The sequence below is a fragment of the Antechinus flavipes genome, chromosome 1 (genome assembly GCF_016432865.1).
Source record: "Antechinus flavipes isolate AdamAnt ecotype Samford, QLD, Australia chromosome 1, AdamAnt_v2, whole genome shotgun sequence".
Taxonomy (NCBI): Eukaryota; Metazoa; Chordata; class Mammalia; order Dasyuromorphia; family Dasyuridae; genus Antechinus; species Antechinus flavipes.
In genome coordinates this window covers 718,701,190-718,718,808 of record NC_067398.1, presented here as the reverse complement: position 1 = coordinate 718,718,808, position 17,619 = coordinate 718,701,190, and the positions used below count along the sequence as shown (strand labels likewise).

The window sequence follows — 17,619 nt, the reverse complement described above, 5'->3', positions numbered from 1 at the left end:
AGCTTCCCCGGCGGGGGCCGGTAACCGGAGAGGCCGCCGCCCCCCGGCTCCCGGACGTCCGGGCAGAAAATAGCCGGCCGGGCCTCCGGCGGCTCGGCCTTCCCAAATTAGGGCCCCACCTGTGGGAGCCGCTCGGGGCCGGCCGCCGGCCCGGCTCCTTCCGGAAACCGAGTCTGCCCCGGCCCCGCCCCCGTCACCCCCCCTCCCCCCGTGCCCCTCGTCCCCGGCTGCCATGTAGCTTTCTCAGCCGTACCCCCTTCCGCTGGCCGGCCGTCTGTCCGCCCGTCCCTCTGTCCGGCCAGTGACTTGCTGTGCACCTGCTCGTCTGCATTTGTCTGGTGGGTGGTTTATGTGTCCACATGTCTGTGTCTCTCTGCTGTCTGTCCAGCTCCCTCTTCTCTGTCCTCCGTCTGGCTGACTGCCCGGCCCTCCCCTATCTCTCTATCTCCCCGTAGCCACCGAGCTCTCTCCACCCAACTGTTTCTCCTTCCAGCCACCTCGCCACCTTCTACCATCCGTCCGGCCTCCTTCCTTCGTCTGTCTGTCCATTCAGCTGTTCCTTCATTCATTTATCCTCCTTCCTTCCTCCCTCCCTCCCTCCCTCCCTCCCTCCCTCCCTCTCTTCCTTCCTTCCTCCCTTCCTCTCTTCCTCCCTCCCTTCCTTCCTCCCTCCCTCCTCCCTTCCTTCTTTCCTTCCTCCACCCTCCCTTCCTTCCTCCTCCCTCCCTCCCTTCCTTCCTTCCTTTCATCTGTCCATCCGTCCGTCTGTCCCCCCTTCACCCCTCCAGTGTAAGCTCCGGGCTGGCGCACGCGCACTCAGATCCCCGTGCTCCCTCCCCTCACGGAGCTCCCAGCACGGGGCCGGGCCCCGCCTCGCAGGCCTCTCGGGCGCCGCCCCTGTCGTGTGCCCCCCACGCTCCCCGAGTGGAGAGCCAGTCCCTGCTCTGGGCCGCGTGATGGGCAGAATATTTCCAGAAATAAGATCATAGATTTGCAGCCTCCCCCATTTTACAGATGAGGAAACTGAGGCCCCGATAAGTGGAGTGGTCGGTCAGTAGCGGCGGGACCGCGGGCTCGGGGGCTGCCGGGCAAGGCCGTGCGCGCTGCCGCGAGGAGGGCAGAAGGTCCCGGAGGCTCCGGGCTCGGTCCCGGCTCAGCTGGAGTTTTGTGGTCTCCCGAGTACCCGGTTTATAAAGAATGTCGGACACCTAGAGCATGATGGGCTGGAAGCGCCGCAGAGCGCTCGCTCACTGACTCGGGGGGGGCCTGGGGGTCGGGCACAGGAGCTGTGTTCGAGGAGCTGCGGGGATGGAAGCGCGAGCCTCTTCCCGCCTCTGGGGCTGGAGGTGGAGAACGAGCTGTGAACGCCGGCTTGGCGTCCAGATTCCCGGGGGGTGGGGCCCGGGAGCCCCGAGTGAAGGTCCGGGGCCGCCCTTGGCGGGGGCTGCCGGCCCTAAAACTGGGGGCGGGGCGCTGGCGGGAGGAGGTGACTCCCCGCGGGGCTGCCAGGAGCCCGGGGGCAACGAGGCCGCGGATCCGGAGCCCGGCACGCGGCAGGCACTTAATGCTTGGTGACACTGACCATGGAGAGCAGGGAGGGGATTAATGTGGGAGAAGACTGGAGAGACAGGAGGAGGCACGTTATTAGGCACTTCTTGTATGCGCGCTATGGTGCAGAGGGTAGGGGGCAGGAAGACAGAAATGGAACGGTCCCTGGCCTGGGAGGGCTCCTGTCCTCCTGGGAGGAGGATGCTCAGATGATTGGCTGAGGGGGTGGCGGGGGTCAGGGGTCATGGCTGAGAGGGCGGTGGGGGTTGGGGGCCACGGCTGAGGGGGTGGTGGGGGTCGGGGGTCACGGCTGAGGGTATAGGGGGGTCGGGGGCCACGGCTGAGGGTATAGGGGGGTCGGGGGTCACGGCTGAGAGGGTGGTAGGGGTCGGGGCCCCATGCCATCGGGACCGGGCAGCCTCTCAATACCTGTCTCTTCCCTGCATCCTAGGAACAAAGTCCAGGCAACCAGACGTCCCTGGCGATGATGCAGGAGCCCCAGGAGATGGTCGAGGAGACGGTGACCGTGGAGGAAGACCCCGGCACGCCCACGTCCCACGTGTCCATCGTCACGTCCGAGGATGGCACCACCAGGAGGACGGAGACCAAGGTGAGATGGGGCCCAGCGGGCAGGGTCCTCCCCACCCCTTGGGGGCGCGGGAGGCTCGGGCCTCCTTCCCGGCTGCACCGCGGGCACAGGATTTGGAGACAAGAAGGCCCGGATTCAAATCCCGCCCCAAACGCTTATTGTCAGACCCTGGGCGACGCTATCGAGTCACTTAATCTTCGGGCCTCAGTTTCCCTCTTTGTAAATGAGGGGATTGAACGGCCTCCTAAGGACCAGTTGACGTCTATGATCATCCTGGGCTAGTCCTTGCTCTGTGTGAAGCACCAGAGCCGTCTGTAATACTGAAGGTCTCTGACCAAGATGGCGGCGGGGCCCACGGCTCCCGGCTCCCGCTCTCCCTTTCGCCTGTGCCGGGTCTTCTCTCCCTCCGGCCTCCCCTTTGCCTTTCGCTCATTCTGTGAGCATTGAATCCGCCCCTAAACGGGCCCTGGAGCGCATTGAAGTCCCACGATGCTCTGTCCCACCCGTCATCTTTTTTAGACCATTCGCGTGTGGTCGGCCTCCTTCCCTCCTTCTACTTTTCGGCCGAGCCGGCCGCCTCTCTGGGCTCCAGCTTCGGCGTTCGTCTCCCGTCTCCGGCCTTTGTCCCTCTGGGACGCCCTCCCTCTTCGCCTCTGACCTTTTGGACCCCAATATTCCCTCAAGACTTAGCTCAAGCGCCGCCTCTTACGTCCCCCATCGCGGGGAGCCTCTCTCGTTTCCCAGAATCCCTTTGGTATTGACTTCATTTTCTCTTTCCCCACGAAATCTAAACTGCCTGAGAACAGGGGCTGAAGATGCTTTTATTAAGCGCCCAGCGTCCCTCTCGTTTGGCTCAGGGTTCGGTACACAGAAGGGCATAATAAATGCTTATTGATCCATTGACTGTGTTCATGTTTCTCTGGAGTAGAAAGAAGCTTCCTGAGGGCAGGACTTATTATTTCCTTCTCCAGCTTGCATTCTTCTCTTGAAGCACATGCTCAGTGAAAGGATGTGAATGAAGGATGCGACCTCTTGGATTTTTTTTGCTGAGGTATTTGGGGTTAAGTGACTTGCCCAGGATCACACAGTTAGGACTAAGGCCAGATTTGAACTCACGTCCTTCTGACTTCGGGGCTGGGGCTCTGTCCCCTGCCCCGTCTAGCTGCCCTTAAAGATCTGGGACTCCCCTTTTTTTTGGCCTTTCTTTGTATTTCCAGCACCTGACATACAGTCGGTGTTTAATAAATGCTCTTTGGCTGACTGCTTAGCTGTCCCTTCTGGCTTTAGGACTATAATCCCGTGCATACAGGTAAACATAAATACTGGACTATAAAAAGAGCCTTTCAAATGGGAGAGTGATAAAGGAGGCGGGGGAGGCCCTTGTCAAGGGCTAGGAGGCGGAGGAGAGGATGTGAGCCCGGCGTGGGTGCGGAGCGGGGAGACGAGGGGGCAGGGCAGGGGAGGCCCACTCGTCAGGGATGGAAGCGCAGGAAGGCTTTGAAGGAGAATCTCTGTCAGCAGGGTGGAGAAAAACCAATCTGTTTTTAAAGGTGGGGGTTAAATGACTTGCTCAGGATCACACAGCTAGGAAATGCTGGATTTGAACTCAGGCCTTTCTCCCCTTAGGTCCGGTGTTCCACATACCTTGCCCCTATTGATTCCATGTCACCAGCTCCATTTTATATTCAAACTGAGGCTCAGAGATCAGTGACTTTCCTTTGTCCAGCGTTCTATATACCACCTTGCCACCTGGCTGCCCCTATTGATTCCATGTGCCGCCACCCCATTTTACAGATTGAGAAACTGAGGCTCAGAGAGATTAGGTGACTTCGGACTCCTGATTTGACCGACCGCGCAGCTGCTTGACCCTCGGAACTGGGATGCCGGGCCGGCCAGCCCATTGTGGCCGCCGAGTCGGGCCACGGGTAGAGCCCCGCGAGGGCCGGGGAGGCCAGCGGAGGCCAGCGGCAGAGGCCGCCGAGGCCCGAGCTGAGCCGCGCCAACACACGCCTGGGCCGCGGCTCGCCGGCCCTGACGATGGCTGAGCTGAGGACCACGGACAGGGGCCTGCTGCCCCCCGCTGGGGAAAGGAGGAGATGCTCCTGAACTTCCTCTTCCCTTTCATCTTTAGCCTCTTGGGAGTTTAACACGAATCTCATTTGTGACTTTGGAAAATAGCGTGCGATAAGAAACAAGCACTTATTAAGTGCTTACTGTGTGCCGGGCCCCGGCCCGAGTTCATGGCATCCTCACGGGCTGCCGGGCGGGGCCGCCGCTGTCCTCCTGCTCCTCATCTTGTAGTTGAGGACCCCGGGTCGGGCAGGTCACGTGACTCACCGGGGTCCCACAGCTAGGAAGTGTCCGGTTTGGAGGGAACGCGGGGTTTCCTGCCTCCAGGCTGGATCTCTCTGCGTTCCATCACCAGCTGCCAGGTACTCAGTGACAGAAGCTGGATCTGAACTCAGGGCCTGGGACTTGTTGCCGTGCCGCCCGCGGCCGACACTCCCTCGTCAGGGACGTTGTTGAGGAGGTGGTCGCTAAGATGCCTGGAGTGTGGGGGGAAGGGCATCCCCGGAGGAATCTGCCAGGAGGTCCCGCTGGCGCGGCTGCTGGCATTTGTACAGCACACCCGGCAGAGGGAACAGCCCGGGCAAAGGCCTGGTGGCTGGAGCGGAAGAGTCCGCCCCGATCATAAGAGAAAAGGAAGCTGGAGGGGGGATGTGGGTGTGCTTGCCCAGGCTGACCTTACACTGTGGAGTCCAGCTGGAGAATGGGTGTAAAGGTGTCGTGTGCATGAGGAAGTCTCCCCCCTTAGAATTTGGGCTCCTTAAGGACACAGCAGGTGCTTAATAATTGCTTGTTGCTTTATTAACGACCCAGTGCAGAGTGAAGCAGGAGATGTGGGTGGGGCGCTCCACCTTTTGGATTTTGAGATTTGGTGAGGCTGTGAAATGGCGGGAGTCTGGGGCCTCTCCCCCCTTCCTCCCGAGGGAGGCTGGGGCATTTGAAGGCCGGACGGGGTCATCCAGCGGTTATACATGGCCTGTGCAGCAAACCGGCCCGGGGAAGCGTGGGGGTGGGGGCGAGGCCCAGCCTCCCTCCCTCCGCGACGTTCCCTTGGCGCACTGTTTGTTTGTCGCCCGAGGAGGCTCTGCCGGGATCTCTGGGAAGGGCCGGGGGGCAGTAAGGAAAGACGCCGAGAAAGCGTGGGGCGGGGAAGCGGGCCGGAGGCGCTCGGTCCGACGGGTCCCGGGCCGGCCGCTGACCCCTCTCTTCTCCCCGCAGGTCACCAAGATGGTGAAGACGGTGACCACGAGGACGGTGCGCCAGGTTCCGCTGGGCCCCGACGGGCTCCCGCTCCTGGACGGCTCGCCGCCCCTGGGCAGCTACACCGACTCCATCGACCGGCGCTACCTGAAGAACGGCGAGCGCTTCCTCCCGCCCCAGGCCTCCTCCACCCTGACCCGCTCCTACAACAGCTACGGGGAGGGCCCCGACGGGCCCTACCGCCCCTTCCACGCCCACGACGCCGGCGCCGGCTACGGGGGCGCCGAGCTGCCCGACGGCTACGGCAGCCTGTCCCGCGGGGTGGGCTACCGGCCCCGCTACGCCTACGTCCCCGGGAGCGGCTACCGGCCCGAGGACGGCAGCTACACCCTGCCCGGCCGCAGGGAGGCCTACGGGCCGCCCGGGGCCCAGCCCCAGGCGCCCCCCGGGGGCGGCGGCCCCGACCTCACTGTGGGCGGCCGCTCCCAGCCGGAGAGGTTCCAGCCCGAGCCCTACGGGCTGGAGGACGACAACAGGAGTCTGGGCGTGGACGACGAAGGCTACGAGCTGGACCCGGACTACTCCACCGTGAACCGGCGGCTGCCCGTGGGGGTCCCCGAGAGAGGCCGGCCGCACAAGGGCAGGTAACCGCCCCCTTCGGGGCTCGGGGCCGGGGGGAAAATCCGCCCGCTCCTCGGAGGCTCCGGGCCCCCCGCTCTTCCCAGCTCCTGAACCTCAGCTGGTCAGAGAGCAATTATTAAGCACCGACTGTGTTCTATGTATATATTCACACACATACACATATATTTATATACACACATGTATGTGAGTATAGATACATGTATGTACGTATGCGTATCTGTGTCTATATCTAAATCAAAGCAGGAGCGATAGGAAAGCCCAGGAGGGGGCATCGGAAGTAAGCTGGGACTTACCAAAAGCCAGGGAGGTTCCGTGGTCAGAGCAGTCCGGGCACAGGGGACGCCAGGGAGGACGCCCAGAGCCGAGAGGGGGCCCCGGCCAGAAGCGGATGTGACGGGGAGGGAGGTGTGAGAAGACGGAAAGGGAGGAGGGGGCGGTCGATGGAGGGCTTTGAAGGCCAAGCAGAGCTCTGTGGATGGGATCGTGGGGCCACGGGGAGCCCCGGGAGTTTATTGAGTGAGGGTGCCACGATTGGGCCAATTTTCCAACGCTCGCTGGCCCCATTGGCGGTTTTCTTGGCTTTGCCGTTAGCTTCTCCTGCTCATTTTACAGAAGAGGAAAGTGAGGCACACAAAGTAAGATGGGCCCGGGGTCACCCAGCTAGGAAGTGTCTGAGGCCGGATTCGAACTCAGGGCGATGAGTGTTCCTGACTGCAGGCCAGACGCTCTGCGCACTATGGCGCCCACGGATAACAATGATAATGATAGCCGACAATTCTACAGCACCTACTGTGTGCCAGGTGCCGTGCCGAGCGCTTTACAGCGCTTTACATCTGATCCTTGCAACAAGCCCGGGAAAAGGCGCTGTGATTGCTCCCATTTTACAGATCAAGGAAACTGAGGCAAATAATGCCACTAAGTGATTAGTTGGTGTCTAGGGCCAGATTTGAACTCGAGGCTTCCCGAACCCAAGCCCGTCGTACGCCTCTCCTGGCCCTTTCTCCTCAAACTGGGCACACCTGGGCCCCGCTCTCAGCGTTGCTGCGGTGGTTTGTGGGTTTCCGGAGCATTTGTGTCCACGCTTGGAGAGCTGGCAGGGACCTCAGAAGCCGTACGGGCCTACCCAGAAGCGCCCGAGTCCCTTCTGCCACGTGGGCATCTGGCCTCTGCCCGGAGACTCCCAGGAGGGGCGGGAGCCACGGTCTGTGGTGGCGGCCCGTTCCCCACCGCTTCCCCTCAGGCCTTCCCGGTACCGTCTCAGGCCGAGCCCGGGCCGCTTGCCCTGAGGTGGGCCCCCCGAGGGCCCTCTGAGTGACAGACGGCCCCAACCACCCCCTTTCCACGTCATTTCTTCTCTGCACGTTCCGTGTCCGACGGACGTGGTGTTTTTTTTAGTTCTTTCCACCGCACTTGACTCTTGACCCCGTTTGGGGTTTTCTTGGCAAGGACGCCGCAGTATTTCCTTCTCTGGCTTAATTTAGACAAGAAGTCTGAGGCAGACGGGGCAAGGGGACCTGCTCAGGGTCCCACAGCCGGCACGTCTGCCTTAGAGGATAACTTCCCTACCCCGGCCCTTGCTCCCGTTAGCTGCCCCCATTAGGGTTAGGCTTCTTGGAGGCCAGGATTATTTCCCCTGGGCGGAACTGGGAGCCGGTGTTTGTTCTAAATACCTATCACGGTGCCCGGCACGTAGTAGGTGCTTTATAAGTACTGTTTGATGGCACACATCCAAACCTCTCCTTTTATAGGAAGAAAGGAAACGGCTCTGTCGTGTTCACTTTAGTTCTTTAAGCATTTATTAAGCACTTACTGAATGCATTCCCTGGGAATACAAAGACGAAAAGCTAACAGACCGAGAAGCTTCCCTTCCACCTGCAGGGACAACGTGGACCGAACAAATGGGAGGTGAATTTCATTTGAGAGTAGGTGGGAGAGGAGGGCCTGCGGCTGGCAGGGTCCCCAGGTCCCCAGCTGTGGTAAAACTGCAGTGTGAATCCTGCTGATCTTAGTCCAGATGCATGGCTCTTTCTGCCCACCCCCTTATCCCCAAACCTCTCAGCAGCTCTTGTGGCCTGTTAAATAATCCCGGCTCCTGAGGCCGCCATTCAGGGCCTCAGCCTATCTCTCTAGGCCTCTGTCAGTGGCGATTCCCCCTTTTTCTGGCTGTATTACATACTTTCCCACCTCTGCACCTTTGCTCACATTGTTTCCTACTCCAGGGATTCCCTTTTCCTTTTTGACTGCCTCAGAATCCAACCTTCAAGGCCTAACTAAAAGCTGCCTCTCCTCTCAAAGCCTTCCTTGCCCCGCCCCCCCCTTGCACCGAGTCACTGATAGAGAGCTCTGGATCCTCGGACCCTGGCCCGGGCTGGGAAGTCATTTCCAGGCTTCCCAACAGGCCCCTCCCCTGCCCTAGGACCCGGTGCTTTGTGCACATCAGGTCCTTCCTCCCCATCTTTGCCACTCTCTGTCACTGGCCAGTGCGACTGTATACAGGAGGTGCTCAAAGAGGAGATACTGAGTAGGGAAAAGAAAAGGTCCAGAGCCCAAGCAGACCGACGGAGCCCCAGGCCCCCGTTTCTCTGTCTGTCAGCCCGGAATTGTTCACTGTGTGGAGGTGGCTGCCCGGGGCTGTGCCAGGAAATGCAGCACAGACGCGTTTCCCTACCTGGATGGGGAGCAGGAGGAACAGACTCATTACAATAATAGCAACTACATCGATAGAGCGCTTTAAATTTGTAAAGCACTTTACAATGATTATTTCCAGATCCCCATTTTACAGATGAGGAAACCGAGGTAGACATAATCCAAGGGACTTTTCCAGGGTCACAGACTCTGTGTTCCACATCTTTCTCACTCCAGACACCCTATCCTGAGCACCATATAGCCGTCCCTTCAGCTCTGCTCATTCTGAAGCTAGTGAGAGTATAGGGAATGCGAGGTCTTCTGTCACATAAATCCGGCCTGCCTCAGTTTCCCTGGCTGTGGAATGGCAAGAAAGCACCTTCCCCGGCATCACGAGAGTCAGATGAGTTAATGTATGTGAAGCTCTCCACGGACCTCCTGGCACGACATAATCATGAACGATGATCATGGCGTCCACTTTGGACCATCCCCTCGGCTCTGCCGATCACTCGCAATGGAGCAGATTGAGGCTCAGGGGTGGGACTAGACTTCTCCAAGGGGTCGCATCCCAGAGATGGCATTTGATCCCAGGTCTTCTGCCCTCCTGCCAAATCCAACATTTTTAAAGCATTTATTAAGTGCTTACTGTGTTCTGGGCTCTGTGTGGAGATAGAATGGAAGACAAAAAAGTCTCTTTTCCCAAGAGGCACGTGGTCTCGGGAGACCACGCAGAGAGCTGAAAGGACTCCCGGGGGCATTGCAGGGATATTCAGGAGGTCTGCAAGGAGGTCTAGAGGAGAGATGTCAGGTGGTTATGGGCGGAACCGGCCCCTAGAGCGGTGGGACTCCGGGGCGAGGAACCCGTGGCGTGACCGCGTTCTGTGAGGGTCCCACAGGACGTGGCAGGTTTATGTTCTTGGCCCTAGGCTCCGCCTCCCCCTTCCCGGCCCGGGCAGTCGGGGCAGAGGTTCCTCATCGCCTTTTGTTCCCTCGCCTCCTCAGAGCCTACGAGGAGCCGTCCGAAAGCGAGATGATCGACGAGCGGATCCCCTACGTCCACGGCGGCTACGCCGCCCCGCTGGCGCAGCCCGAGAGGGGCAGCATGGCCAGCATCGACCGCCTGGGCAAGCGCTCCCCCTCCATCGACAGCATCCGCAAGGACCCTCGGTGGCGGGACCCGGACCTGCCGGAGGTGATCGCCATGCTCAGCCACCCCATCGACCCCGTCAAGTCCAACGCGGCCGCCTACCTGCAGCACCTGTGCTACGAGAACGACAAGATCAAGAAGGACGTGCGCCACCTGAAGGGCATCGCCATCCTGGTGGGGCTGCTGGACCACCCCAAGGCCGAGGTGCACCGGCGCGCCTGCGGCGCCCTGCGCAACATCTCCTACGGCCGCGACCACGAGAACAAGGTGGCCATCAAAGGCTGCGACGGCATCCCCGCCCTCATCCGCCTCCTGCGCAAGACCAACGACATGGAGGTGCGGGAGCTCATCACCGGTGAGTGGGGAGGCGGCTCCCTGAGTGGTCAAGCTCTCCACACCCAGCCCCCCTTCCTCCTGGCCCCTGGCCCAGCCCATCCCCTGTTCTCGCCCAATTCCCACCCATGCTCATCCTCCATCTGCGTTCTCCCCATTCCCCTGCCTTTCTCGGCCTTTCCTTTTCCACCCTTCCCCGTTCCTCTTCTCATCCCCTTCTCCTCCATCCTCATTTCAGCCCCTCGCCCAGCCCCGGTCCATTCCCAATTTTCCGCACGGCCATCCTCGGGCTTCATCCCCGTCCCACGTTTCCTTTCGGAAGTCCAGGTTCACCCCATGTTCATTCTCAGCTCTTTTTCCGTACTGAATTTAGCTCCTTCTCCTGCCTTCTGGCCCTCACCCCATTTCCAGTCAGATTCTCACCCTTTCCCTCAACTCTGTCCCCAGTCACGTCTCTTTCCTTTCTCCCCACCCCCACCCCCGACCCATTCCCGTGTTCATTTGCATCCCCATCATCCCCAGACTTTCCTCTGCACCCCCAGCTTTTATTCCCTATCCTAACCATTCCATTCCCGAGCCTTGTCCCTGTTCCCGCTGTTCCCTCACATCCGCCCCTGCCCCGACTCCCGCTCGGTTTCAGTGCTGGCCCTTAGCCACGAGCCTGACCCTGTGGCCCATGGTGGTGGTCACCGGGATCTTAAGCACTTTCCAGAAGCCCAGAACTTTTCAGATGGCACTGAATAGATGAAGGAATGAATGAAAAGGCAATTTCCTATTTTACTCATTAAGTTTTAGTGAGTTAAGTGGTTGAGATAAAAATAAAAGCCTTTGCCCCCCAAGAGTATCCATTCTACGCCCCGTGTGGGCGTGGAGACCCGGCCGGCTCCAAGGCTGGGAAGTTGGACCGAAGCGGAGTTCACTGCTACTCTGTCCATTCCCAATGAAGATTTGGTTCCATTCTGGTCTCGGCCAGAGATCGGTGTGGAAGGGTCGGCAAGGACAGTGTGGGGGGGGGAGGGCTCTCCAACAGTTACTATCTATAATATTGGAAGTATATAGAGTGAGTTCCCTGTCCCTGGAGGGAGCCGCGCTGAGGAGGCCTGGATGTTGTAGAGAGGCAGCCATTTTCCTCTGTATCCCCATCGCTGTCACAATAGCCACTCGGACTAGGGTGTAACTAGACTTCACGGAGGGACAGACCAGAGCCTGCGTCGGCCCCGTCAGGCAGGCGCTGGGTTCGCCCCCACGGCCCCTGAACGTCCAGCGAACGGGAGCCGGCGAGGTTAAGGGAACGTTTTGCCCGGCTCCTCCGTCTAATCCCGCGTGGTTTTCACGGTCCCGTGGCTGCTTGTGATTCCAGAATGCTTCCAGGTTCCTAGAACGGCTTGTTCTACTTGGAACAGCCCTGGGGAGGAGGGGAGGAGGGACCGTGTGAATGATTTCCCCCATTTTCCAGGAGATAACACAGAGGCTCAGAAAGTTGAGTGGTTTTCTCTGTGGGCACCCACCTAATTATCATCAGCTGGCATCCAGGTCTCTGGCCTTTTTCCAGCCTGCTTTCCATTAGCTTGCCAGGGAAACCATTAGAATAATGATGATAATAATGGACATTTCTTTAAAAAGAAAAGCAATCCCCAGCTTCATTTATTAGTTGGATGAGATTTTTTTTAGCTTTCAGTTTTATTAACCCCTCCTTTGACTTTCAAGCTTTCGATTTTGGTGTTTAATTGGAAGTTTTAAAGCTTTCGTTTTAAACGGCCATTTCTTTAGTTACATTTGAATCCTTTCTGCCCAAGATCTGATTTTCCAGCCAGCTTTCCATTAGATTGTCAAGGGAATCATTAGAACAATGATGATAATAATTGAAATTTCTTTAAAAAGAAAAAACAATCAATTTCTAGTTTTACTTTTTAGTGCAGTGAGTTTTTTTAACTTTCAAATTTTTAACTTCTCCTTTGACTTTCAAGCTTTCAATTTTGGGGTTTAATTGGAAGTTTTGAAGCTTCCATTTTAACGGCCATTTCTTTTTACATTTGAATCCCTTCTGCCCAAGATCTGATTTTCCAGCCAGCTTTCCATTAGATTGTCAAGGGAATCATTAGAACAATGATGATAATAATTGATATTTCTTTAAAAAGAAAAGCAATTTTTAATTCATTTCTTTAAAAAGAAAAAACAATCAGTTTCTAGTTTTACTTTTTAGTGCAGTGAGTTTTTTTAACTTTCAAATTTTTAACCTCTCCTTTGACTTTCAAGCTTTCAATTTTGGTGTTTAATTGGAAGTTTTGAAGCTTCCATTTTAACGGCCATTTCTTTTTACATTTGAATCCTTTCTGCCCAAGATCTGATTTTCCAGCCAGCTTTCCATTAGATTGTCAAGGGAATCATTAGAACAATGATGATAATAATGGACGTTTCTTAAAAAAGAAAAACAATTCTTAATTTATTTCTTGAAAAAGAAAAACAGTCAATCCCTAGTTTCACTTATTAATGCGATGAGATTTTTTTTAATTTTCAATTTTATTAATCTCTCCTTTGACTTTCAAGCTTTCGATTTTGATGTTTAATTGGAAGTTTTAAAGCTTCCGTTTTAAACGGCCATTTCTTTAGTTACATTTGAATTCAGAGCATCCTTTCTGCCCGGGATCTGATTTCAGACCCACAACGATCTTGTGAGGCTTTTTTATACTCCCTCATTTCATAGATGAAGAATCTGAGGCCCCGCCAATAAGAAGTCAGGTGACTCACGAGCCTGTCCGAGGCAGGATTTGGATACTGGGCTTCCTGACTTCAGATCCCTAAGATAGACAGAAAAATGAGACAGTTCCCCCCGCCAAAGGAATGTCTGTTCTTTCCGGAGAGTCAGCATTGGTCAAGTGGAACGGAGGGACGAGGCACTCTCTGTCCCTTAGTAAATGCTGGCCTTGATAAGTCGGTCATCTCAGTTTTCTCAGGAACCCTGTGATATCTGAGTGTGTGTGCTGTGCAACCCCATTTTACAGGTCAGGTCACTGAGGCCCAGAGAAGGAATGGGATTTGCCCAAATCTCTTCATACAGTTAAACTGGTATGTGCCCAAACTGGGATTCACCACCAGGTTCTCTGATATCATTCCCGTGCTCACTGGTGCCGCCTGCTTGCATGTGGCCTTGGGCACTTGCCAGGTGTAGAGAGTCACCGAATGTGAGTGCAGGAAGGGACCACAGGAAGACTACTCTCCTCAAGGTCATCTGGCCTTTGCTTGGAGACCTTCAAGGACGGGAGCTCGCTCCCTCCTGGGCAGCCTGTTCTCCTTGGGGAAGTTGTCTGTCAGGCTAAGTGGGCCTCTACAGCCTCCCCCGCTTGCTCCCGTCCCACCCCGGAGCGGACAGTGGAGCTCCCCGGAGTGCGCTGAACCGTCGCCACCTCCTGTCTTTCAGGGACGCTGTGGAACTTGTCTTCCTATGAGCCCCTCAAAATGGTCATCATCAACCACGGCCTGCAGACCCTGACCAACGAGGTGATCGTCCCCCACTCGGGCTGGGAGAGCGAGCCCAACGAGGACTCCAAGCCCAGAGATGCCGAGTGGACCACGGTCTTCAAGAACACGTCAGGGTGCCTCAGGTAAGGCCGGAGGGGATCCCTCCAGGTACCGGATGTGGCCGGGAGAGGGCTGCGACCTCGGAGAGATAGATGGAGAGACAGAGACAGAGAGACAGAGAAATAGAGAGACATGGGGAGGAGGGAGAGAGAGACAGAGAGAAAGAGAGACAAAGAGACAGAAAGACAGAGATAGAGAGACAGAAACAGAAAAAGACACACACACACACACACACACACACACACACACACACACACAAGCAGAGACAGAGAGAAGGAAAGGAGCAAAGAGAAGAGGGAGAGCCCAGAAGCTGCTACTCATTCATATAAGGCTGGTCATGTGCCAGATCCCTTCTCTGATGGCCTCAGTTTTCTCATCTGCCGAATGGATCAACAATGCCTCTCATTCTGTAGCGCTGGGGGATTTACAGAGCATTTACCAACACTATCTCACTGGGGCCTTGCGGCTTCTGAGAGGCAGGCGCTGTTACCATTTAACAAATGAGGGAACTGAGCTACCTAGCATCGGAAGGTTAGAGCTCGAAGGGACCTTCGAGTGGTTCGCATGTTGCTTGTCTCGTTAGAGCGTCAGCTCCTTGAGAGCAGGAACTTGCCTTTCTCTGTGTTTAGCCCAATGTTAGTCCGTGAGCATTTATTAAGCACCAGTGCATATAATTAGTGCTTAATAGATGTTTCAAGGGTTGACATCTAGTTCAGCTGTATCATTTTACAGATGAGGAAACTGAGACCAAAGGAGGTTGTTTGAACGTGAGAAAAAGCATTTATTAAGCATTTTCTGTATGCACTGTGCTAAACTCCCATGAGCCCTCAATATAATCACCGACAGCCGCGGCATATAGACACCGAGCGATGGAATCCCCCCCAGATCAGCTTGCCGGAAGATAGAGCCGTACAGATGGGAAAGCAGAGACGAGGTTGCCCTCGAGTACCTCCATTGTGAGGAGGGGAGTGGGCAGGGCGCTTGGTCTGGAAAGTTAGCTTAGCGTGAGCGGGGAGCAAATGGACCCATCCCGTCCAGGAACAGCGGCAGACGATCTGATCTCGGTTCACGGTTACGGAACTGATGAGAGGGGTGGGAGGAGGAGAGGTTAAACTGCTGCCAGGTGACTCCTCCCAGCGGGAGTCCTACAGATCCCACCTAACTGTAGCTTCGTCCGGCCCACGGCTCTCGTCCTTTTCTAGAAACGAGGGTCGGCCACGTGACCCCTTCCACACGGGCCAGGCTGGATCTTAGCGACCGTTGCTTCCTTTTCCAGTCTCTTTAAGGCTTCCTTCTAGGGTTTTCCCAGGAATTCCAGTCAAGGCCCCGGGCCTATCCTTAGGGACCACACTTGGCCGTCACGAGGCCTTTAATATTTCCCCCGTATCTGCAGTCTTTTGGGTATCACCGAGAGTCACTCAACAATCACGGCAGTTCTTTCAGGACCCCAGCACGTGATTCATGCGGGCCAGAGGAGACTCGGATCGTCCGGGGCACCGAGGGCTATTCTTTAGCCCCTTCTTCTCTAAAGACCCCTCTCTGATTCCTTGATAGTTCCAAGGATTGACATTAGCATTTTTAAGTTATTTTATTTTATTAAAATTTTTATTCATTTATTTATTGCTGAGATAATTGGGGTTAAGTGACTTGCCCAAGGTCCCACAGCCAGAAAGTGATAAGTGTCTGAGGCCAGATTTGAACTCGGGTCCTCCTGACTTCAGGGCTGGTGCTCTATCCGCTGCGCCACCTCACTGCCCCCAACATTAGCATTAAGGCAAGAAGATTGCCCATTTGCGTGAGGCAGAGGGAAAGAAAGGGGGGAAGGGAACCAGCATTTATTAAGTGCCTACTATATTCTGGGAACTGCGGCAAATGCTTTGCCAGTAGTAACTCATTTGTAAATGAGGAAAAATTAGCAGATGTCAGAATGGTGAAGTTGTGCCCTCTGCCAGGCCGGGATCTGCTGCCCACGTGCCTCATCTTTTCCTCTCTGTGCCTGTGGGGGCCAGTGGTCTGCATGGGTCAGTCTGACAGGCCTCCCTGGGCCTGGACGGGAGACAGCCCTGCTCCACGAGGGGGGTGACCCGGCGCTTCCAGACAAATGCCCTATCAGCTGGTGGTGAAATCAATTTGCCCGACAGATTAAAGGAACAAGGGATGTCAGAGCTTGAAGGAGCCTTGGAACAGGGGATGTCAGGGCTGGGAGGGGCCTTGGAACAGAGGATGTCAGAGCTGGAGGAACATTAGGCATAGGCCATAAAAAGGTGGTGAATTTTTCCCCTGGCCATAGTCCTCATCATCTGGAGCCTGTGGGGTCAGTCAACGTGCATTTATTAAGCTCCTACTGTATCCCAGCCTAGGGGAAGTGGGATGATTCAGTGGATAGAGTCTTTTGGACTCATCTCTCTGAGTTCAAATGTATGGCCATAGACTTTTTCCTAGCTGTATGACTCTGACTAAGTCACTTCACCCTATTTGCCTCAGTTTCCATATCTGTAAAATGGCCAGGGGAAGGAAATAGTGGAGAGTCCACCAGAAAAGCCTGAATGACAAGCGGAAAGCTGCCCGCCCCCTGGGGGCTGGGCCAGCAACGCGAGCGTGGCTGAGGCCTGTCCTCAAGAAGCTTCCACTCTCTCAGGGCAGAGCAGGTGGGGCTGTGGACAGACAAAGCCCACGCCCTCCTAAAGCAGTTAGGCCTGGGGAGAGGCTCTGACAGGCCGCTGGGGATAGCGGCCCAATGAAAAGGCACGGAAGGGCTGGAGGCGGGCCTTAGAGCTCCTCACCCAGAGTCCCCACAGCTCTGCTTGGGAGGGGCTCCAGAGGCTCCCGGGACCAGCCTCCTTCTCGCCCGTGGCTGCTCACGGATTTCACTGTTTGATGACCAAGCACGAGCTCAGTATAAAGGGCAAGGCCCAAAGGAGGAGGAGGCGGTGACAGGACCCCCCCCCCCTTCAGCTCTGGGGGCGGGTCATTCGTTTCCATGTGAGGAGTTCTTCCCCCTGAGCTGTTTGAAAGAGGGTGGGCTACGGTGGCAGGCGGTGCTCCCCCCCAGCCCGGGAGTCTTCAGAGAGAGGCCGGAGGTGGCGTCGGGGGCCCCAGTGATCCTCCACTCCCAGGCCTTCATGAATCTCCACCTGTGCCCGCCCGGGGGTGCCCGCGGCTGAGGGATCCTGGCATGCCAAGAGAGCCGAGAGGAGCCAACCCGGGGGGAGACCCCAAGGAGCCCTTTCCCGATTGAAGGAGATGGGAGTGGCGGAGGGGCTTAGCAGCCCCTTGTTTGCCTGCAGGGAGGTGGTATTGTAAAGGAAGGAAAAGGAAGGCTGCTCCTGCTTTGTATGGACCCGAGCGCGAGAGGCGACCCCGGCCGTCTGGGTGACCTCAGACAAGTAACTCACTGAACCTCAGTTTTCCCATCTATGAAATGGGGATAATATTTATGGAGAGGGTATTCTCATTAGATTGGAAGGAAGGCTCGAGTTCAAATCTCCCCTCAGATTCCCACGAACTGGTGGAGGAGTCTGATCCTCTGTAAATGGGAATGATCCATAGAGCAGCCAGCATTTATAGGAACACCTAGTATGCCCAATGCTGCATGAAGTCGGCGCCTAGTGTATGCAATACCGTGTGAAGTTGGTGCCTAATATGTGTGATGCTGTGTGAAGATAGCGCCTAGTGTGTGCAATAATGCATGAAGTCTTCACCTAGTGTGTGCAACATCATGTGAAGATAGTGCCTAGTGTGTGCCATGCCACATAAAGATAGTGTGTAGTGTGCGCAATTCTGCATGTAGTTGGCGCCTAGTGTGTGCGATGCCACGTAAAGTTGGCACCTAGTGTGTATGACACGTGAAGCAAGTGCCTGGTGTTCCCAGAGGGCCACTGCAATATTT

At 56.4% G+C, this 17,619-nt stretch overlaps 1 protein-coding gene across 6 annotated transcripts in view; it reads left to right on the top strand.

The window, feature by feature from the left end:
- Positions 1–17,619, top strand: part of ARVCF (ARVCF delta catenin family member) — a 283,940-nt gene that overhangs the window by 221,055 nt on the left and 45,266 nt on the right. For all 6 annotated transcript variants that reach the window (XM_051973221.1, XM_051973222.1, XM_051973220.1 and 3 more), the window contains 4 exons: positions 2,000–2,158; positions 5,423–6,048; positions 9,674–10,173; positions 13,570–13,753. In XM_051973221.1, the coding sequence (XP_051829181.1) occupies positions 2,000–2,158; positions 5,423–6,048; positions 9,674–10,173; positions 13,570–13,753 (1,469 nt within the window). The remainder of the gene's footprint in view (positions 1–1,999; positions 2,159–5,422; positions 6,049–9,673; positions 10,174–13,569; positions 13,754–17,619) is intronic.